Source organism: Rutilus rutilus, assembly GCF_951802725.1.
Source record: "Rutilus rutilus genome assembly, chromosome: 21".
NCBI lineage: Eukaryota > Metazoa > Chordata > Actinopteri > Cypriniformes > Leuciscidae > Rutilus > Rutilus rutilus.
Genome location: NC_140226.1, coordinates 27,419,681 through 27,442,955, shown reverse-complemented (window position 1 = coordinate 27,442,955; position 23,275 = coordinate 27,419,681). Strand labels below are relative to the sequence as shown.

Below are 23,275 nucleotides of genomic sequence, written 5' to 3'. Positions count from 1 at the left end.
CCTTTAACTATCTTGGAGCCAATCAGACGAGCGCCTGGGTGTCATGTGATTATATCAGGAAGAAATGCAGTCGCTGCGAGCAGGATTTTGAGAGTTGCATTATAAGTCTTAAAAACCTTGAGTAATAAAATAAAGAAAATGTTAAATGTTAAAAGTGTTGTGTTGCGCTCCCGACCAGGTAAACCATGTTGATGATTTTGCTTAGTTTACACATAATTAACAATAACATAGTCCACTAATCAGGACGTCACTGTGCTGCAAGGGTCTCCAGTTCATTGGTTTTCCATGTATGATCAGGAAAAAATGGTCATCCGGTTCCAGAGAATTTTCGTGTAGAAGAGATTAGGAAATCCCCCGAGTTGAAAGAAGGGCAAGTGTTAGTTCGGACACTCTTTCTTTCAGTTGACCCTTACATGGTGAGATGACCTTCCTTGATTCATTCATTTTTTCTTCTTAATATCTGTGATTTATATGTGATTTTTCATGAAGTAAATACAATACCCTACCTCTTCATTCCATTCCCTGTTAATTCTATTCTATTCTGTGTGAGTGCACACCTGTACATGTCTATTTTGTTTGAGTGTATATATGAAGACTTCAGATGCAAAAGCCTCTAAGTGCCATCTGAAATTTTCTTCTAAAATTAGCATTTTTATCAAGCTCATATGTTTAGAGTCAATAATTTCACTTTAATGTCAATTAATAGGTCATTTTCATTGCCATTGCCATTCAAGCTTGATAAAAATGATCATTTTAGAAGAAAATTTCAGATGACACTTAGAGGCTTTTGCATCTGAAGTCTTCATATATATATATATACTCAAACAAAATAGACAAGTATGTACAGGTGTGCACTCATATATACATGCATATTATTCACAACAAATATCAGCCTGAATGAATGTATTATCATCAAGCATTAACTTATTAACTTATTTATGAAACAATACAACACCAAACTCAATTCAGCGCTGTCGCATGAACGATGATACTGGAGCAGACTACCTGTTGCCATGGAGATTAGATGAGTGTGTGGATGGAGGTGGAGTTGGTGTAGTCGAGGCCAGCAAGAACAAGGCATTATCTGTGGGCAATATCGTCACCTCCTTCAACTGGCACTGGCAAACCTACGATGTGATGGCTGGCAGCCTTTTACAAAAGGTGTAATGTTTATCAAATAGTTTATCAAGTTTGATCAAATAGACCTCTGATGTATATGGATATGAGGCTTTATGATGTGTGGTGTACTCGTTCTTGCAGGTTGACCCAGAGTTGGTAGATGGACACCTGTCATATGTTCTAGGAGCGGTAGGCATGCCTGGCCTCACTGCTCTGTTAGGTGTGAGAGAGAAGGGTCATGTGACTGCAGGAACTCACCAGACAATGGTCATCAGTGGAGCAGCTGGAGCTTGTGGGTCAGTTGCTGGACAGGTAATGTGTGACCGTATGTACGAAACTGGCCTGTTCTCTACTAAAACATAGAGATTTAGTTATTATGAAATAGGATTTTAATTTTTTTTCCTTTGCATGTCGTTTTGCATACAGACATCGTCAAAACGATCCCCGTTATGTGGATCCATGAAACAAATAAAAACTCTGTATTCTGCTGCCAGGCCAGTAGTTGGCGATGTCACTTTGTAAAGTAACACTAGTACACACCTATAGACTGAACACGTAATACGCATTACATCACCGTTTTCACAAATTCACGTTTTGTTGACGATAACGTATCGTTAAAACTTGCACTTTGAAAGCCATTTTCAAGTTTGCATTTTCAGGCCCCCAAAACACCGTTGACGCATAAAAAGATTTCCGTATATAGTTGAAAACGGTGTCATGTAAACAGACCTAATTTGGTTTTATATGGAGTGCTATAAGTCACACTATGTGCTTCATGCATAATACATTGTTAACTTAAATCATTTTTGCTCTGTCCTTGCCATGTTATTTTAATTCTCCCCTCTGTTGTTCAAGATTGGCAGATTGGATGGTTGTGAGAGAGTCGTGGGCATTTGCGGTTCCGACCAGAAATGCCAGACTTTGGTAACGGAGCTGGGTTTTACAGCAGGGATAAACTACAGAACTGAAGATATCAGCTCAGCGCTGAGAGAGCAGTGCCCCAGAGGCATTGATGTATACTTTGACAATGTAGGCGGTCCCATCAGCGATGCTGTTATATCACAGGTACAGTGCTCACAGTATGTGTTTCACAGTTTTTTGGTCAATTTCGGAGGGTCGTTTTTGTGTTAAAGTGCAATTCTCATGCTGTGTAGATGAATCCCGGTGGTCATGTGATCCTGTGCGGCCAAATCTCACAGTACAATAAGGATGTGCCTTACCCTCCTCCTCTAAGTGAGCATACCCAAGATGCTTTGCGTCGCAACAACATTACAAGGTATTAGAGAGAAACTAGTAGGACCTAGTTTGTTGGCTAATAATTTTGTATGTTTGTGGTTTTCTTTATATGAATTTGATGTATGAATTTTTCTAGTGCTGTCAATCTATTACAAAAAAAATAAAATAATAATAATCAAGCATTTTTCTGTAATTAATTGTGATTTATCAATTTTTTTCTCAATTTCTGGAAATTAAATGAGTAATTATGGGCATTCATCATGTAAGGGATAATGTAGAGCGAGGCGGTTGTTATAGCGAATACAACCCCCGACAGAATGATCTGGACACCGACGCGAAGCGAAGCGGAAGCGGTATTTTTATTATTACATGGCTACCTACCAAATAAATCAATAATTTGACACAAAATATTTATTCAAAAAGGAGTTTATTGATTTTAAAACGATTGTATTGCTTCCGCTAAAGAAAATAGTCCATTCCGTCTCAACGGTTAGAATCCTGCGTCCATAGCAACACTCTGTTTTTCATGGCAACGGTGTGTTATACTTCGCAGCGGTCTGTTATCAAGAAACAACAGACCGCATTCTACATTAGAATTCAACCAAGCCATGTAATAATACAGTATAATTGAAAGCCATCTTTTTTTTTCTTCACCTTTTTGACCCAGATAACATTGTATTTTTATAAATAATAATAATGAGACCAACACTTTACATACCAGTGAAATTTCACAATTCTCAGTTACAATTTTAATATCACAACAAAAAACTATTAGCCTAACTAATATAAAGTTCAAACATCAGACGTCTGTAATAAAATAAGAACAGATAAACAAATTACAAGTGATGGCACAAATGAATACAATAGAATAAAGATACAAATGAAGTAAACACTGCTTTAAGATTTTCTGGTTGGTCTAACAGTAATATTCAGGTAAGAAATAGTACAGAAAATTAATAAAGTAATCAAATGTAAAATAACACTGCACAGTCTTCACTGTATTGAATATAGACTATTTCTACAAAAGTTATCCAATCAAGAGCAGTGAGAGATTTTCTTTAAAGGACAAGTTCGGTATTTTACACTTAAAGCCCTGTTTTCAGATCGTTTCTGGTGAAATAGAACGGTTAAGATTGAAATTTGGACACATGCCGTGAAACTCACCGAGTGGTCAGGGGTGTTCACTGATATGCTCACACAAAAATCGCTGCAAAAGATGCTTTCCAACAGGTTTTATCGTAGTTTTTGTCCAACTCCATTGACTTGTATTGGATGTGCTGTGAGGTACGGTATTACTCCGCCGCCGGAAACGGAAATGGGGTTGTTTGTATTCTTTCTGTAGTCTTGTCTAATGAGGGGAGAAGTGCCACTCAATAAACTTCCGGTTGCAGTTCCACTCTTGTTCCATATGAGGGCGCTCACGTGACGAGTGCAGAATGAATGGAGGTCTATGGAGCTATACCGCTCAAAATCCACTCTTCTTAGGATATACATTTTTGTCTAGTAATTTGAATGTTGTTTTCGAAAGGGGATGCAAAGAAATTACACATTGCTTGGTGTTAGATTTTTTAGAGTCACTTATTTGCTTTAAAAAGTCTTTCAAAATGTCAATGACGTCATTAGCAGAATGCTAGCGTGTTATGGGCAACAACAACTCAACCTGTAAGAAATCGAAAAGAAATAAGTACTCGTTCATTCAACTTTCGATCTATAACCCATGTTGAACTTGCAAAACCTACAATCAAATCTGAGATTTCTCAACGGCAGTCGGGTGAAAGAGACAAATTTAGCCATCTAGCCCCATTGACTCCCATTCATTTTGCACTCATGGCGAGCGCCCCCAGTGGAACTCTGATTGGAACTACAACCAATAGGACTTACAGGGCGTTGGAGTGAACAGGCTTTCTGTAGACGGGCTTTGGTCTTATGTAGTCGCGGGGGGGGAGGTGCGCTACCACAGAAACCGAAAATTCTCGGGCCAGCAGCATGTGTCCAAATTTCAATCTTAACCGTTCTATTTCATCAGAAACGATCTGAAACCAGGGCTTTAAGTGTAAAATACCGAACTTGTCCTTTAATGACAGACAGCGGCAGGAATATTAGGCTGCTGTCACTTTAAGACCTGACGCACATGACACAGATCTGACACAAATCTGCTTTTCTCCAACTCTTTACGTCCCTTTAAAACTTTTTAACTCATTTAAGACTGTGCTTACAAAGATACTTGACAAAAACGGGCATTTTGACAATTTCATGTTCGTTGAAGCGCAATAAAACCATCCGCACGGACAAAAAAGGTGTTTTTCGGGTGTTTCACAGAGAGTCACGGTTGAGTTATTTTTAACACATCATACAGGAAATATTAATCACAGAAATGTCTGTTTTGTTTTTGACAGCCATATCATTTTTATATTCCCAACTTGTACGCACTATATGTTCACAGGGAGAGATTTGTTGTATTGAACTACTCTGAGAAACATGAAGAAGGTCTTATGCAGCTCAGTCACTGGGTAAAGATGGGCCAGATAAAGGTAAATCTACCACAGTCATGTTTCCAAAACATAACAAACCTTTTGTTCACCATATTCCTCCTTTTCATTTTACAGGTGTTGGAAACTGTTGTAACTGGTATAGAAAACATGGGAGGTGAGAGTGTATTATTGTCATTCATTTCTCATGTACTCTGCATACATATTGTATGAGCTGTCCTTTTTTATTATATTAATACTGTACTTGCATATTTCAGAGGCGTTCTGCTCCATGATGACCGGAGGCAACGTAGGTAAACAAGTTGTCAAAATTTCAGACTGACACAAACATCTGCATCTGGAGGCCTTGTGGGAGTTTTGCGGTGTAGTTGTTATGAATCTGGACTGGTAACTCAAAGGTTACTAAGAAGCACCCTATTGAAAAGACATTTGATGTTGCTTTAGTGGGGCTGCCCCTTCAAGTGTGCTGGAAGTCACTATAGATTAAGGCTTCAGATAAATGACAAGTTTAAAATAAAATTAATTTAAATTAAAATTGGCCTTGTTCTAAATTTCCATTTTAAACTAATTTTAGTAACATATCAAAAGTTTAACATTTTGTTTGATTAAAGTTGATTTTTGTTTTGTTTAACAAAAGTTTGATTAAAAGATTGCTTGAGGTTTGCCACTGAAAATGTATATAATTTGTTCATAAAATAAATGTAACAATGTCTCAGTCTCACCAAGGCTGCATTTATTTGATCAAAAATACAGTAAAAACAGCAATATTGTAAAATATTATTACAATTTACAGTAACCATTTTCTGCTTTTATATATTTTAAAATGTAATTTATTTCTGTGATGACAAAGCAGAATTTTCAGCATCATTACTCCAGTCTTCAGAAATAATTCTAATATGATTTGGTGCTCAAGAAATATTTATTATTTTTAATATGGAAAACAGTCGTGCTGCTTAATATTAATGTGGAAACTGTGATACAATTGTTTCAGTATTTTTTTGGAAGACTAATTACTGTTACTTTCGATCAAATGAATGCATCCTTGCTGAGTAAAAGTATTATTTTTTTTATTCTTACTGACCACAAACTTTTTAACAGAATATGTGCCAGATATCAAGATGATGGCTAGTTTGAAAATGGTTAGCTTTATCTCTTACAAGTACATTAATTGTATTAAATATATATATATATTTTTTAAGACAATAAGATTACAAACTCTTTGATACCTTTACATGAAAAAGACGCCACAAAATATGAAAATCACAATATGAAACCTCTTTACTTTGTTGTACAGTACATGAATACAGCCAGATAAATCAATTCCAATGCAAGATGATTGCAGAAATATGACACATATAAATTGAGGTCATTTTCATGTGGAAAAACAACCATGTCAGCTGTAAATCTGAATAAAGAAAATGTGTACAATTAAATATGAATTAATCTTTCACTGAAAATATATGTTTTTGTATATTTGTGAACAGCACTTTCCAACATCAGTGACACTACAAAAATCACATGATCACAGAAATGGAGAATGCCCATAAAAACAGTGCAGAACAACTGGAAGGAATATACATTACAATATCAATGGATGCATACATTAAAATAAGTAAAAAATTCAATACAGTAATTAAAACCAAATCACATATAAGCAGATATTTCATCATCAGACATTCAAAGTCCTATTGGTTCACCACAAATCTAGATGTACATGTACTGAGTAAATGTTGAATCTTCTACAAAAATGTTCATTCTCACTATAATGTGCCTTAAAACTGCAACAAAACTCTTTCAAAATAACATTCAGGTCATTGAAAGACAAAACTAGAGCAGCCTATTGTTCAAGTCTTTACTTTCCTGAGAGAGAACAAGAGACCTTGAGTGACCTGACAAAACAGTGAATCCACCAGAAACTCTTGTCACAGCTCTTTCTGTCACTTGTCAAGTGGATTATGGGGGCAAAATGGCCATTGTCTTTAGGTTGTTTGTGTGGTTTGCAACTGCGCAAAACCCAACTATAAAAGAGCTGCTTAACATTTCTCTAATAAACATGTAACAGAATTGTGCACATTTGATTGTTTCCATGTGTTCAGTGTTTTATTCTCTGTGCTACATGGGCACGTGCCCTTTAGCAGGCCAAAATGTCTGGCATGTGTATTATTAAGTGGCCATTAGTGTATTAATCATTAACTGTGACTACGAACCATTGTGCGAAAAAGTTCTACATTCATGCTCATCTATATAAATATAGTGGTTTCTTCCTTTTAAGAGAACAGTCCTTTTTTAGGAATATGCATTTGAATGTTTAATAGGTTTGAGTAAATTGTAGATAACAATCAAGATCTTCCACTGCAGATGGTGGATTATATTTTGGCAGTGAAGAGGCTTACTTTGAGTTACATACCAAAAACATACTCAGAAATTTAAATTCTGTCATCAATTCCTCGCCCTCACGTCGCTCCGAACCCACAAGACTTTTGTTTATCACTGAAACACGAAGATATTTGTAATGATTTCTGTCCCTCCATTCAAAGGCCATTCCACAAAAACCTCAAAAAGGACATTTTAAAAGAAATCCATATGAATCACCATCGCTTTATATGAACAGATGTAATTTAGGCTTGTATTCACATATAAACATCGATCAACGTACATCAAATATGTACAATGGAAGCTCAAAACCAATGAGGTTTGCTCTTGTACTTGAGCTTCTGTAAAAACATCTTCATTAGTGTTTCGAAGATAAACAAAGGTCTTACAGGTTTGGAACAATATAAGGGGGGAGAAATTGATAAAATGTTCATTTTTGGTGAACTAACCCTATAATTCTGACATCTTCTGGTCAATGTTGGCATTCTACGTCAAATATTTTTGTATAATGACCACTAAACTACACAATTTAACATTATTTCAGGCAATTTCATGCCCCTCGTGTGACGGTACAGTTTTTCCTAGCATAATAAAATGTGGGTATTTTGGTAAGTAGCCATGTAATAAGTGGGGATAATGCTGGTCATTATAGTTCTGATTGGCTGAACAGCATCCCATTATGCTCACATACACAGTTCCAATCTGTTTGTTGCTTGGTGACATGCTAAGCTTGAAATTATTTTCATTGGTGGGAGTGGTGTATGAAACAATTCTGTCTGAAACAATTTGCGATAATGGCCAGCTTCGTCACGTGAATTAACCGTTACATATTACTGTGTACAGGTGTAAGAAAATTGAGAAAGAGATATCTTCCCCTCTTTACAGTGTGATATATGCTTTTAAAAACGTTTGAGAAGATCCATATTAAATGACCTCTCTGTGTAGTGGCAGTTTCGTGCAGAATCATTAAGAATATCAGGCAGGCTTATTCCTTTCTTGATTGCTCCTCACACATAAAAACAAACATAATTTGACAAGAACATAATGTGCAGATTATCAAAGTAATAGGTATGCTTAACCACACACGTCTGTCAGGACGTCAACACTGCTTGGGTTCACAATGGTGGGAACTGGCTACGACAACTACCAACGTGTCTGAGTGGCTCCATCATCCATGTGTGATGACATCATCGCTCCACACAACGGATTTGTATATTAACTAAAGGCTATTTTCTCTATCCTAACATGTAATGGGAACGATTGGCAATTTGATGACCGTGAAGACAGTGGTGAAAGGAGGGAAGAGCTTGGCACAAAACAATGTCACAATGATACAGGTGAAGGCCCCTCTTCAACTGGCAGCGTCACAATGGCCGGTTGGTCTTGAAACGAGGAGGAGTTCCCCACCATGCTTTGTACACCAACAGCAGGCCCATGAGAAAGGCCCAGGTACGTACGGGAGACAGGAAGAAGGCCAGTGGCCCGTAGGTCTCCAGCAGGAAGTAGCAAGAATAGGCTTGCCAGATCATGAGGACCAGCATGCCGAAGTGCATGGCCAGAGTCCTCCAGCGGCAGCCCGGCCGGCAGATTTGTGAGCGGAAGTTGGTGCCACGACACCTGTGGTGAAGACTCCAGCAGAGGTAATAAGTGAGAGGCATATTGAAGAAAAGCACCTGTGGATGACAGACGGCATGTTATGACTCGCCCGTTATAGTTAGGGTCGGGAATTGGAAGAAAGTTTCTGGTTGGAGTTAGGAAAACAAACTTTTTCTCATGCTGAGAGTTGAAGGGTTAGTTTACCCAAAAAAGTTAATTCTGTCATTAATTACTCACCCTTATGTCGTTCCAAACCTGTAAGACTTTCGTTCATCTTCAAAACACAAATGAAGATCTTTTTAATGAAATCTGAGAGCTTTCTGTCCCTCCATTGACAGCTACGCAACTACCACTTTGACTCCTCAAAAAGTTCATAAAGAGATCGTAAAACTAATCCATATGAATTGAGCGGTTTAGTCCAGATTTTCTGAAGAGACACGATCGCTTTATATGATGAACAACAGATTGAATTTAGGTTTTTTACTCGCATATAAACATAGATCAACTCACACATCAGTTGTGGTAAACAGAAGCTTAAGCATGTTCGCTTGACGTGCGAGAACCAATGAGGTTCATTCTCGTGTTACGCAGCGTGTTTGAGCTTCAGCAAGAACCAATGAGGTTCATTCTCGTGTTACACAGCGCGTTTGAGCTTCAGCAAGAACCAATGAGGTTCATTCTCGTGTTATGCAGTGCGTTTGAGCTTCAGCAAGAACCAATGAGGTTCATTCTTGTGTTACGCAGCGCGTTTGAGCTTCAGCAAGAACCAATGAGGTTCATTCTCGTGTTATGCAGTGCGTTTGAGCTTCAGCAAGAACCAATGAGGTTCATTCTTGTGTTACGCAGCACGTTTGAGCTTCACCAAGAACCAATGAGGTTCATTCTTGTGTTACGCAGCGCGTTTGAGCTTCAGCAAGAACCAATGAGGTTCATTCTCGTGTTACGCAGCGCGTTTGAGCTTCAGCAAGAACCAATGAGGTTCATTCTTGTGTTACGCAGCACGTTTGAGCTTCCGCAAGAACCAATGAGGTTCATTCTCGTGTTCCGCAGCATGTTTGAGCTTCTGCAAGAGGTTTGTTCTCACGCGTCAAGCAGGTTCGGTTGAGCTTCTGTTTATGTTATCTGATCAATTTTTATATGAGAATAAAAGCATAAATCAAATCTGTTCATCATATGAAGTGATCTTGTCTCATTAAAATATTATTTTTACGATCTCTTTATGAACTTTTTGAAGTGTCAAAGTGGTAGTTGCGTAGCTGTCAATGAAGGGACAGAAAGCTCTCAGATTTCATCAAAAAGATCTTCATTTGTGTTCCGAAGATGAACGAAAGTCTTATTGGGTTCGGAACGACATGAGAGTAATTAATGACATCATTTTCATTTTTTGGTTTAAGCATATGTATGTGTGTGGAAATATATATTGTGTTAAAAAATAAAGTTTTTACTTGAGGTCTATTAGATGAGGCATTACATCTAGGAACATTCTCTTGCCGTTTACTGTCATTGTCAGGGACTATTTTTCGGGTTGAAGGATGGAATTTAATGATTTTGCTTCAAAAAGAGCAACATATTAATACATATATTTTCGGTAACCGAAAACTTTAAAAAAAAAAGCAATAAGGTACTTTGCGTTGTGCCTAACAATGCCCTTCAGCTGTGATTGTGTTCACAATACAGCAAGGCCTCTCATTCATTTTATCAAATAAAATGGTGAAAAGCTAGTTAAGTTTATGTTTATGTAAACATAAGTTTATGTTTTCATGTCCTTGTATAGTGAGACAGCAGATGCTGAAAACACAACAAACTTGAGTATGTACAGTACATTATTTATTTATTTATTACAGAAAATGCAGGCATCACATTGAAGTAGCAGTCTTTTAGTATATATTTTTTTCATATATTAATTATACAGTCCCATTCTGTGACATTCAGCGTCATACAGTCAATTTCTAATTTTGTACGGTTCCGGTTATTTCTGAAAAGAACAGGTTCTCATTTCCCAACCCTAAATCCTGAATTACCTGCATGACTCCCACGACATATGTCAGACTGCCTTCAAGGAAATGCCCATCCACAAACACGCCAAAGGCAAAGCAGGCTCCATTGTGTCCATCTATGACTTCCCCAATGAACCATGGACCTGAAAAACCAGCAGACAAAGCACAATGTTCCTTCTTCACAGAAATTGCAAGGACACGTTTTTCAAAGTATGGAACCCGATCCAAATAGTCTATTTTCTGTGTAACCTGGTTTAACATCCATCACGTCATGATATTATTGTACCAATGTTTTGAAATGCATTTATATCTTTTTTTTATTTTTTATTTCTAAAATCAATAAAGATAATGTGGAAGAAAATATATCTGTTGTTGCTTACGATGCTCAACCACTTGAAAAAACAAGTGTAAGTGTAATTGGCACTTTCACAATTTTATTAGATTTTTATTTTGAGTTAATTAAATGAATTATGTAGGTCAAGGGTTAGTTAGAGGCATTTATAAATCTAAGAGGCAGTTATCTATAATATAACAATTATGCCATTATCTATAATTCATTCTCTCTTCTGAATGGTTGAATGGAAAAAAAATACTTCTCTCTTTCTGTATAATAATGATCACAGACATTCTACAGTGGTAGTTTAAGTCATTATGTTCCATCAATGTGCAAAACTGTAAAAGTGGTGCCAGGCAATGACTTACCTAATGCTGTACACAGGTTGAACAGCAGCAGAGAGTAGAAGAACACGTTGCTCTTACTGACAAGATGCAGGGAGATCCAGGCTTGAGAAAACAGCCCTGATAAATTAGAAGAGTTTATAGCGTGAAATTTCAGTTATGCTTTGGCACTATGAAGACAGGACAGAAGATTTGTTATACGCTAAAGCAACTGAAATACCTCTTGTTGAAGATACAGGCATATATCTGAAGAGTACAAGTCCACCAAGGTTTAGTAATACTATTGCCACAAAGGCAATCCGTGCCTGTGGGAACACAGAGATGCATTTAATATTCATTAACAGTACCTTTATTGTTGTACTCTTGTCCCAGATCCAGACTTTCAAACTTAATCTATGAAAATCCATCTCCAAAAATGTGAATTATGACACTTTTAAAGCTTTGATCATTTAAAGAATGAGTGACTCATTTGTGTATGATGTGATTAATTTTTCAGTACCACACCATGATTTTGTTGCATTTTCCTACCAGTATGTAGTGGTCTGTGAGGAGGATGAAGGACTGCATGAAGCCAAAGCTGGGGGTGAGGTCCTCCTCCAGGGTGAAGTGCTGCTCTCGCACTTTTGAGCGACCTGCCGAGTCCTGGAACAGGGAGACAGAGAAGAGGTGAGAAAAGCTCCCACTGGGCCATTCTCTTAAAATACCAGCAGTTCCACATTTAACCCTTTCACACGCAAGTTTTAAACATTCTAGCTGACCCCCCAGCATGAGTTTTGTTGCTAGGGGGGTTGCTAAGGTTCTGATTCTGAATGGTTTAAGCATGTTGCTAAAGTGTACTGGGTTGTTGCCGGGGCACTGCTATATGGTTGCTAAGGTTCTGAGTGGTTTAAGCATGTTGCTTTAGGTTGCTAGGGTGTTCTTGTTGATTGCCAGGGTATTTCTATGCGGTTGCTAAGGTTTTAAGTGGTTTAAGCATGTTGCTTTGCAGTTGCTGGGGTGTTCAGGGTTGTTGCCAGAGCACTGCTATGTGGTTGCTAAGGTTGGAATGGTTTAAGCATATTGCTTTGCAGTTGCTGGGATATTTTGGGTGGTTGCCACAGCGTTGCTATGCGGTTGCTAAGGTTTTAAGTGGTTTAAGCATGTTGCTTTGCAGTTGCTTGGGATATTTTGGGTGGTTACCAGAGCGTTACTATGTGATTGAAGTTTCTGAGTGGTTTAAGCATGTTGTTTTGAGGTTGCTACGACGTTCTGGGTGGTTGCCAGGGTGTTACTATGCAGTTGCTAAGGTTTTCTGTGTGGTGTTAAGCTTGTTGCTATTCTGTGTTTTCTAAGTGGTTGCTTAAGTCTATCTGTATAATATTGTCTCCAGATTTTTGTTCAATTTATCATCAACCAGACAGAATTTGATTGTCCAGTTGTTAAGAAAAATAAAAACTTTCCTCAAGTCGCGTGGTTTGAGGGAATGGTTGCACCCTAAAGTTTCATTCTTAGGGTTGATTACCTAATCATTACCTACCTCCACTTTTACTCTGATAGTGTGCAGTCCAGTAGCGTAGAGAGTTGGATCCCAGAGCAGCACATATAAAGGACCCCCAGCGCTGACCGCTTTTCCCAGTGAAACTCCATCCACACTCACATACACAGCTGTGATCGGAGATTCAGAAAAAGCCAGGACCCTACAGAACCCGACACATGGCACATTCAGCAACAAGAAGTGCATCTTCAAAATGTGGCATCTTTAGTATGATGGGACAAGACAGTGTGAGGTTTAGATGAGAGACAATAATGCTTCATAAGTTTAGAGCTGCATGATTAATCGTTAAAAGATCGTAATCTTGATTCGAAACACATGCGCAATCTCATAATAACAACAATTCGCCTGTGTCTAATAAACCTATGACCAAATCACACTGCAACATTCAAGAGTAAGTAACCTGAAAGTAACTTGGCGATTCAAATAGCAATTGTATCAATTACATCGTTACGCCAGTAGGTGGCGACAAGTGACATTAAAAAATTCATGAGATTAGTTAAAAAACGTTGATTCATCCAGAAATGAAACAAGTGAAGTCTTTAAGAGTGAGTCATTGAATCATTAACCCAAATCTGTCATCATTTACTCACCCACATGTCGCTCCAAACCCGTACTGTAAGTCTTTCGTTCATTAATGAAAAAATTTCGTTCATCTTTTTGATGAAATCTGAGAGATTTCGGTCCCTCCAGTTTCGCAACTACCACTTTGACGGTTCAAAAGGTTCATAAAGAGATAGTAAAACTAATCCATATGAATTGATCGGTTTAGTAAAACATTTTTTGAAGATAATCAATTGCTTTATATGATAAACATATTTATTTTAGGCTTTTATTCACATATAAACATTGATAATCAAACATAAACAGAAGCTCAAGCGTTCTGCGTAACACATGATAATGAACCTCATTGGTTCTTGCTGAAGCTCAAACATGCTGAGTAACACGTGAAAGAACCTCATTGGTTGTTGAATGTTTATATAAGAATAAAAGCCTAAATTCAATCTGTTCATCATTTAAAGCGATCATTGGACTAAACCGCTCGATTTATATGGATTACTTTTACTTTATCTCTTTATGACCTTTTTGAAGAGTCAAAGTGGTAGTTGCGTAGCTGTCAATGGAGGGACAGAAAGCTCTCAGATTTCATCAAGACGATCTTCATTTGTGTTCTGAAGATGAACGAAAGTCTTACGGGTTTGAAACAACATGAGAGTAATTAATGACTAAATTTTAATTTTGGGGTTAACTGACCCTTTAACATTTAACATTAAACATGGGAGAATCGTGATCGCAATTTGAAACTTCTCATTTTATCGTGCAGCTCTAATCAACATTTGGTGAAGGTTCTTGAAGGTTCAAGAGGACACACACAGAGACACCTGATGTGCGTGGAACTGTGGATACGACCCAGAGGCTCCACTCCTGGGTGAAGGTACTGTGCGTCTTTGGGATTGGTGATCAGCACAGCTGGCCAGTCCTCAAACCTCAAATCAGAGAAACTAAGCAGGTCATGGTCGAAAGCCAATATCCTGTACCTGAACCAAGGGAGAATTGCATGTGACTCCTTTATTATTTATATAAGAGTTAGGGCACAACAAAATATCTTCCTCATATATCAGCTGTTGTTCTTGTACTTGTTCACACAGTCAGCTATATTTACATCGTGTGGCATTCCCTTGAGTGTGGGCCTCGTTCTTTGTGAACTTACCTGCGGTTCTCCATCCAGTCTCCCAGCTCTAACTCCATCGTGCCTCCTTGATGTCGACTGTGCAGTACTGGCATGAAGCCTCCTAGTGTGTGTAGGTGCCCACACAAATACGCTACGGCTGTACTGTAAAAAACACAACGGATGAAATTCCAAGGTTTAACAGAATACGATGTGTTTGCACTGAAAAGAATGGATTTATAGGCTGCAATTACCCATTTGCTTGCATTTACTAAAGACACGATGTACTGTGTACACAATAATGTCCTGCCAAGACTGTGGCTGCTGAAAATTCAGCTTTACCATCACAGGAATAAATTTCATTTAAAGCTGCAGTCCGTAACTTTTGGCACTCTAGCGGTTAATAAACATAACTGCATGTGTCTTGCGGAAGAACAGTGTAACCAGAGCTACTTCTCTCTGTTTATGTCTATGACGAGTCATGCAGGTACTGGGCTACTCCACACTGGTATGACCTGAACCAGTCTAAAACAGTCTGAATATAAACACTTATTATAGGCGTGCGTACCGTAGTGATTCAGGATAAGACAAAAACACGGTTTGGAAAATGGATTCATGATGTCGCTTATATTATTTAAATTCTGGGGGGGGGGGGGAGTTACGGACTGCATCTTTAATATATTTAACGTTTAACTGTAAACTGTAATCATATTTGACAACCTTATGCTGTTTAGTCAAAGTTTTGGCTAAGCAAAAATACCCAAATCATATAAAACAAAAAATATATCTCAAACATTTTTACTATTTATAAGCATACTGCAACATAAGTATATATGATTTGTGCCAGATATCAGTGAAAAAAAAAAAAAATCGAATTGGATGACAGAGTTACTGTGAGATTTCTCCAAACCTCATGAGCTCTCGGATTCCTGGGAAGGGGGAGATGACAGTAGATGTGGTATAATGTCCAAACCAGATGGACTTGTTACTGCTCAAGCTCTCCTCTCTAAAGGTCGCCAACATGTCCATCTGAGTCTATGGGGAACATTCATATTTCAGTCCAAAGAGAAAGTTGTCACCATGTTTACATAGAGCTGCACGATTCTGGAAAAATTGATAATCACGAGTTTTTTTGCCGATTCTGAGCAGACAACTGAACAAAATAATGTAATGTACTAGAGTTTCCGACAAAATTTTAATTACTGCAGTTTATTTAAAATGTTTAATTAATCTGTATGAATTATAAAAAAGAAAACGGGGTGAATGATTCAATGACTCACTCAAACATTAATTACTCACTCATTTCATTACGCATTTTTGAACGAACCTCTTGAATTAATGATTCAATGACTAATATATTTTTAACAGTCACTTGTCGCCACCTACTGGCGTAACAATGTAATTGATACAGTCGTTGAAGCGCCATGTTACTTTCAAAGAGTGCTCTATTTTGATCACTTCCATAGACATCAGTGTTTATATCAGAACTATAAACTTTAATCCCAGTAATTCTGTGATAATATGGATATTTGTAACAGAAATAATGATACTGTGTGGTTAAAAGACTGTTTGTGGAGCGGGTTCATACCAATACATGACAACTGCTCTCTCTGGCTCAAAGGCAGATGTTTGCTGTGATCATACTTGTCAAACGTTTAATAGACATAGCCGAATCGCTGTCATTTAGGAATAAGATTGCGTGGGTGTTTGAATCGGGATCACAAACTGTTAACGATTAATCGTGCAGCTCTACATTTACATAAGCAAAGCTAAAATGAACATATCTCTTACTTGATTGATAATCCCAAAGAAGTTATAGGGCCGTTTGGGTCCAGGGGTCAGAGTGGCATCGGCACAAATGAACGAGTAGTTCCCAAAGGGGGTTCTGTGTATGTAGTGGAAGGATCCAACTTTCTGATTGGCAGAGTACTTCCTAAGTATTCAGGAAAGGATATAATAAAACGGTTGACAAGTCAGTGTAAATCTTGTATAACTGGTCTGACTGGAAAAGCCATTTCACATGACTATTAAACGTGCATTAAAAAAGTAAAGGGATTTTTTTATGTCGACTTTAATATCTGAACCTTTGTGTAGCTTTATAGCCATTATGTTATGCATCTGTCATGTTTGTACAGACCTGTAATAATTGTTCACGCTCTCCAGAGAAATAATATTAAAGGCATCTGAGGAGACAAGAAGAGAATGTTAGTCAAGATTTCCTGGAAATGTAAGAAGAGTGGGGACAAAATAACTGATAATGGAGCTCTTATTACATGTCTGGCAGCTTTCGTAATGTAATACCAGTTACACGACCTGTGGGGAAATGGGATAATGTGAATAGGGGAAAAATGATATGTGAGCTATGCGAGTTCATTAGAGATGCTGATGCCTTTTTTGTACCTTAATATTTATATACTTATACCAGATACTGTATATTAAACATGTATTTTGATTGGCTGTGATTCTGCTGTGCTGCATAGCATTTTCTGTTTTAGTATTGACTTGTCTTTGCAAACTTAAAAGTGTCACATCTGGTTGGTTGTAAAAAGAAGCTTAAAGGGATATATGTCAGTAGCACTATGGCGAAATATAATTCTTACAGTATAATTTAGACTTAAATTTCAGTCAGTTTCAGCAGTGTATGAGTATTTTATCGTATATTATCGCAATCAGTTTTATGGAAAAGTGCAGAATGAACATTCATCTAAATACTGTCTCCTTTTGTGTATGACAGACACAAATAAAATATCATATGGGTTTGAAGAGTAGCTGGGTAACAGTGTTGTTATTGTTCATTAAAACTAAACCTATAAACCCCCCAAAAAAATCATTTTCGATAATTTAAATAAAGCTCAAATAAAATGAGATAAACTTTTTTTTTTTTTTTTTAAATGATTAAAACTTTAACATTAAAATTAAAAATATAAAAACAAAAGTGAACCCAAAATATTCATATATACTAAAACAAGGCTGTCTGAATGATGACAGAATTTCCATTTTTGGCTAAACTATCCCTTTAAATCAAGATAACTAGAGTAATAAGATGATAAGCAGCCTCATGATGGCAAAGTTGTCATTAATCCACTGAAGTTTGTTCTTGTGTCACAACAAGCAGGCAATATCCTGTTTAATAGAGCTGGGCTTCATTTCAAGTCATTAGTGTGACATAATAGTGTCCAGCTGTCTTTGCTTTAATTGTTTTATTGCCAACAGACACTGGGACAAAGATGTACAATTACTGTCCCTGACAAACAGTGACGTGCGAAGAGGAAACTTAATTCTGATCTTTATTTAGATCTCCCACCCAAACCTTCAGACATGTCGAAGATGAAATCTGGACACAACTGACAATAGAAAGCAAAGCTAAAGTGGGTCATTTTTGCAATGTTAAAATATTTTTCCTATCCCACTGAGATTGTATGTAAGCTCCATTCGGCTACGTCTATATTAAAGGGATAGTTTACCCCCCCAACCCCCCCCCAACCCCCCCTTTTTTTTATTTCTAACCCTCAAGTTGTTCCAAACGTGTATGAATTTCTTTGTCCTGCTGAACACAAAACAAGATATTTTAAAGAATGTTGGTAACCAGACAGTTGATGGAAAATACAGTATTGGAACAACATGAGGGTGAGTAAATGATGACAAACATTTTTGGGTGAACTATCCCTTTATTCTGGATACGTTTGAAAATTCAAAATGCTCTCCATCCACACTAGCGTTTTTCAAAAGTTTCACATCCACACTGAAACATCTGAAAACAATTAAATCACATTACTGTGCATGCATAAAAGCTCACTAGGTGATACTGAGAGAGCAGACATAATAAAGTTCTCACGTTATTCTACTGGCACGATCATTTTATTAGTAAAATGTCCCACCCCACTCTCTGTTGAGTCCAGGTCGCACTCAAAATGGCCATTACACGTACAGTCTAAAACAGACGACAACAATGATAAAACGATTTTAAAACGAACCAGTTCACACGGATCCGCGAAAATGACTAAAAACGCTGTATTCTGCTGCCAGGCCAGTAGTTGGCGATGTCAGCTTGTTAAGAAACACTACGCGCCTAAAGACTGAACACGTAATTTGCATGCGCATGATGTCACCGTACTCACAAATTTGCGTTTTTATAGTTTGCACGGAGACAATAACGGTATCGTTTTCAAAAACATGCACTTTGAAACCCGTTTTCAAAAGCTTACGTTTTCAGGCCGCCAAAATGGCGTTGTCGCATAATAAGTTTGCGACGTGTTTTGCTGAACACGTAATTTGCATGCGCATGATGTCACCGTACTCAAAAATTAGCATTTTTATAGTTTGCATGGAGACGATAACGGTATCGTTTTCAAAAACATGCACTTTGAAACCCGTTTTCAAAAACTTACGTTTTCAGGCCGCCAAAATGGCGTTGTCGCATAATAAGTTTGCGACGTGTTTTGCTGAACACGTAATTTGCATGCGCATGATGTCACCGTACTCACAAATTTGCGTTTTTATAGTTTGCATGGAGACGATAACGGTATCGTTTTCAAAAACATGCACTTTGAAACCCGTTTTCAAAAGCTTACGTTTTCAGGCCGCCAAAATGTCGGTCGCATAATAAGTTTTCCATTTTTAGTTGAAATCAGTGTCGTGTAAACGGACCCTCAGTGTGGACAGAAGGCCAAAACGGAGAGAAAAAGATGCGTTTTCAATCGAGAATGTATCAGTGTGGACAAGGCCTTTGTTACTGTGGCTCCAGCTGTGATTTTGGGGCAAAACTCTCAGTTTTACTAACCTATGGCAGACAGGCATATTCAACACAATCTCATGGCAATTCGTAACTATTTTACATTTTGTCGAATTGGTAGCTAATTCAAATTAATTGTTTTTTGTAAGATCGGCTTACACCCCAGAGAGGGTTGTGTTTAGGGGACTTTCATGCTTACTTTTCTTCTAAAAACCGTATGATGTGAAATGAACCGTACGAATTCATACAAAATCGCCGCCTTGTAAAATAGTTATGTTGTTCAGGTTCAGGTCCAATAGATCAGGTTGGAGTGTTAGGGTAAACCTTGATATTTTCAAAACTTCATCCTTAATCATAAATAATAAAAAAATAATCACCATGGTTTCCTCGAATGTCAATCCATTTTGTGCGTTCCAGCACTCGTGATCTTTTAAGGACGTTGTGGTAGGCCTGCCACTCCACTTCATGTTGAAGAGAGCCCATTTTACTCTCAGTCTTCGCATCTGTTAAGTCACCTGTTAAATAGTCGAAGTAAAAGACACATGCGTGTTTATGTGTGTTATGTTGCATATAAAATCTAATTCTATGTATAAATAACCTATTTTAGCTCACCTGTGGCCAGCACAAGATCAGGTTTTATCACATCAATAGTGTCAGTACAGAACCTCTCGAAGTCTGGAATGCGCCTCGGATCGTGGAAACGACTGATATGGATGTCGGACACCTACACAAGAGAAATCAGCAGGGTTGGAAAACAGTTCATAATGAGTTTCATGCAGGCCTGTGTGTAGTTAACAGTGGGTGTTGGAAATCTCACGCATAAAACTTACTTGCCTATTTATAGAACAAGTGTCACTGGCATATTAGAGGAGGCATCTCTTATGTGTGAGTTAGTACACAGCTGAAGGTTTCATGTTTAACCATACAAACTATAACATCAGGGCTTTATCCACACTGTACACATCAGAGTGACATGCTTTTTGTTTCCAGGATGTCATATAGTAGATAAAAAAAAAAATAATGCTAAATGGTCTCTCTCTTTCTCTTTATCTCATATAAATAAATATACTATTTTATAACACAAAACAATGACACAAATTGATGTGACCATTAACAAATTATGAAAGTCTACACTCAAAGAAATGTTTTAAAATTTAGTTTAATCAAAATACACACCAACAAAGTGGTAGAGTTAGAGTACTGTGTTGTGGAGTGTGGAGGACACACACAGTAATTAAGCCTTCTATTTCATTTTATTAAATTGTTCCTATAAAAAGAGTCATATCTTACTCATCTTTGAAGAACCAATTATGAACTATTTTCTATGACAACGGGCCAAAAGGACCCCCCCAAGTGATTTATATGTGAAAGACACATAAACTAAAATTGTAGCTCTAACCGTTTGTTAACAGAGGAATAATACAGTTATTCTTAAGAAATATATAACAAATTTACTCTAAAATAAATTAAATATTATAAAATGCCTTTCGCTGAAGTTGTGTCCCAGCATTAACATATTGTTTTTACTGAAATTGTGTAATTCTATTACAATAAAAATACTGAATGTAATATACACAACAAAAAATTCAAGGAAACATCCTTTAAATATGTAATTTTGCTGATCAAAGATGCGTTTTAAGGGAAACAATTATTGACTACAGGGGGACTTGAAGAGTATATGATTGGATCATTATTGCTGTGATTATTATGTTTCTAGCATGTTATATGTTTGGCAAGAGTTCTTCTAACCCTAACCCTAGTGTGTAGCTTTTCATTTCTTAAACAACAATGTAGTAAGACACATCATGGTCATATTCCACTGAATAATTCCAGGATGTCAATGTCAAGATTCATCAGGCTCGGTTGGGATCACAACGTTTATTTCCATCAAGAGGTGCATCAATTTTTGGTCAAGATCTTGCATTGACAATGCAAGAGTCCAGCACTCTGTAAAGACTACTCCAGCACATCCCAAAGACTAATTTATTTATTTATTTTTTAAATCCTCTAAATTTTCATTAGAGGAAAATTTTAAGACTAGAGTTGTAGGCCTACCCAATATTTCTTATGACAATAGAAAAGTTAATATTAATATTAAATCAGTATACTAATTGATTACACTGGAATTGTGCGATATGTGTCCTTTACAAATAGCCTAATTGTTCATTTCATTTTTGTAACACCTATAACTGTAAACTGTATCACCTATTAATGTAAATTTTACGCACAAATATCCTGAACGAAGAATAAATTATTATGACAGAACACAAAATAAAAGCCATCCCCCATCGATCACATGATCAGCTCATTGACAGCCTAATGACAGTGTGACACGTTATCATGGCCTCTCTCATTCACTGCTTGGTGCTGCTTACCTGCACAAACCAAAATATATTGTCCCGCTGCCCGCTTGGAAACGGTGGGCTGCTCTTCTTGGACTGGTGCAAACTGCGCTTCGGGTGCCAGGCGGTGTCATAACTGTCAAACAGCCAGGTAGTGAAGCAGGCGAGCAGAAGCCCAACAATCATCAGCGCCGCGAACAGCCTGAGCATCCTGATGAAATCACACTCCTCTCACCTTCACTTCACAGTCACGCGCTTCTCTTCTTCATGCTGAAGGAGGCGAATGGGGAATTCAGACAGCCTCACATTCTCGGTCACTCGGTTCACTGAACGCTCGACAGAAGCGCAATGGACGAGCAAATCAGCGCGCTGTAATCGCCAACATCATCAATGGGAAACTTCCGGGTGGAAGAATTCTGTCCGTAGAAATTAAACTGATGGAAGAGAGATCATGGCTGAGGGGGGGCGGAGCTAAGATACTTCTCGGCCCGGAAGTTGCTTCTAAGCCGTTCACAGTTGATTGTCAGTTTAAATATTATATTTTATTAAAAATAAGAAGAGTTACATATGAATAATGAATTAAAGTTTACTACATCAAAAGCTTGATTAAACTAAATAAATACATTTAAATTAATATAGAAAATGTAAAATATTTTATTGCTACAAAATTTTGTCTAACCTGACAAGAACCAAATTACAAGTGCTATTTTCATTTCTTTCATAAATCAATCCTTGTTTCTCTCTTTTTATATGAGCACCTTCATAGAAGTCAAAACAGCATTGGAGGTCAATGTAGGTAATATAAGTATGAATATTGTAGTAATAGCCTCTTGTACATTATATACTTAGCGAAAGCTTTAAAATAACGTCAAAACATTTTTACATTTCAAATAAAATCGATATTCATGACAGTGTTGTTACTGTTAACTAAAACTATAGTGTAAAAAAAAAAAAGTTAATTGAAATAAAGATGAAAGTATGAATATTTGAGTTTTAAAATATGAAAATTAGAAATGTTGCCTTGGCAAATAATCGAAATAAAATAATTATAACTACTAGAATTACTAAATCTAAAATTTATAACTAAAAACTAATATAAAAATATTAATAAAAACTATAATAGTATATCGATAACTAAAATAACACTGGCCAATAAATATATATATTTGGTAAGTAGCAGTGTAATAAGTGGAATATTGTACAGTCAGCTGGTAATTATCACAAAATAAACAACTTCAAGTTGATTACTTATTTTAATTAGCGATTATTTCCAGATTGGGTGTATTTTTCAGATATGTATTATTTAGAATTGATCCACCGAGCGCTTCCAGTAGGAGATTCAGTTTTCTCTCCATAAGAAAAAGCTAATAATAGGCCATCAATAACAATGGCCTTTCTACTCAATTTAGCTTATTGCATTTAGGAAAGTCTGTAGGAAAGACAGAGACAGTTTAAGCTACAATAATGGACTAAATTAAATGTTCTCATACTGTTTTTGTTGCAATATTCAAGT

At 37.1% G+C, this 23,275-nt stretch overlaps 2 protein-coding genes across 2 annotated transcripts; one reads left to right on the top strand and one right to left on the bottom strand.

Moving 5' to 3' along the window:
- Positions 1–33: 33 nt before the first annotated feature.
- Positions 34–6,116, top strand: ptgr2 (prostaglandin reductase 2). The gene is made up of 9 exons (XM_084393996.1): positions 34–178; positions 298–416; positions 970–1,161; positions 1,261–1,431; positions 1,975–2,184; positions 2,274–2,395; positions 4,799–4,886; positions 4,962–5,001; positions 5,102–6,116. Exons 1-9 carry the CDS (start codon positions 139–141, stop codon positions 5,164–5,166), a joined length of 1,047 nt encoding a protein of 348 aa, XP_084250122.1. The 5' UTR covers positions 34–138; the 3' UTR covers positions 5,167–6,116.
- tmem62 (transmembrane protein 62) lies at positions 6,105–22,209 on the bottom strand. Its single transcript, XM_084393995.1, has 14 exons — positions 21,796–22,209; positions 20,033–20,144; positions 19,798–19,935; positions 16,826–16,871; positions 16,480–16,621; positions 15,599–15,723; positions 14,731–14,853; positions 14,402–14,557; positions 13,005–13,164; positions 12,017–12,130; positions 11,709–11,793; positions 11,513–11,608; positions 10,835–10,953; positions 6,105–8,890 (listed from the first exon to the last, which is right to left on the bottom strand). Exons 1-14 carry the CDS (start codon positions 21,970–21,972, stop codon positions 8,582–8,584), a joined length of 1,902 nt encoding a protein of 633 aa, XP_084250121.1. The 5' UTR covers positions 21,973–22,209; the 3' UTR covers positions 6,105–8,581.
- Positions 22,210–23,275: the final 1,066 nt, after the last annotated feature.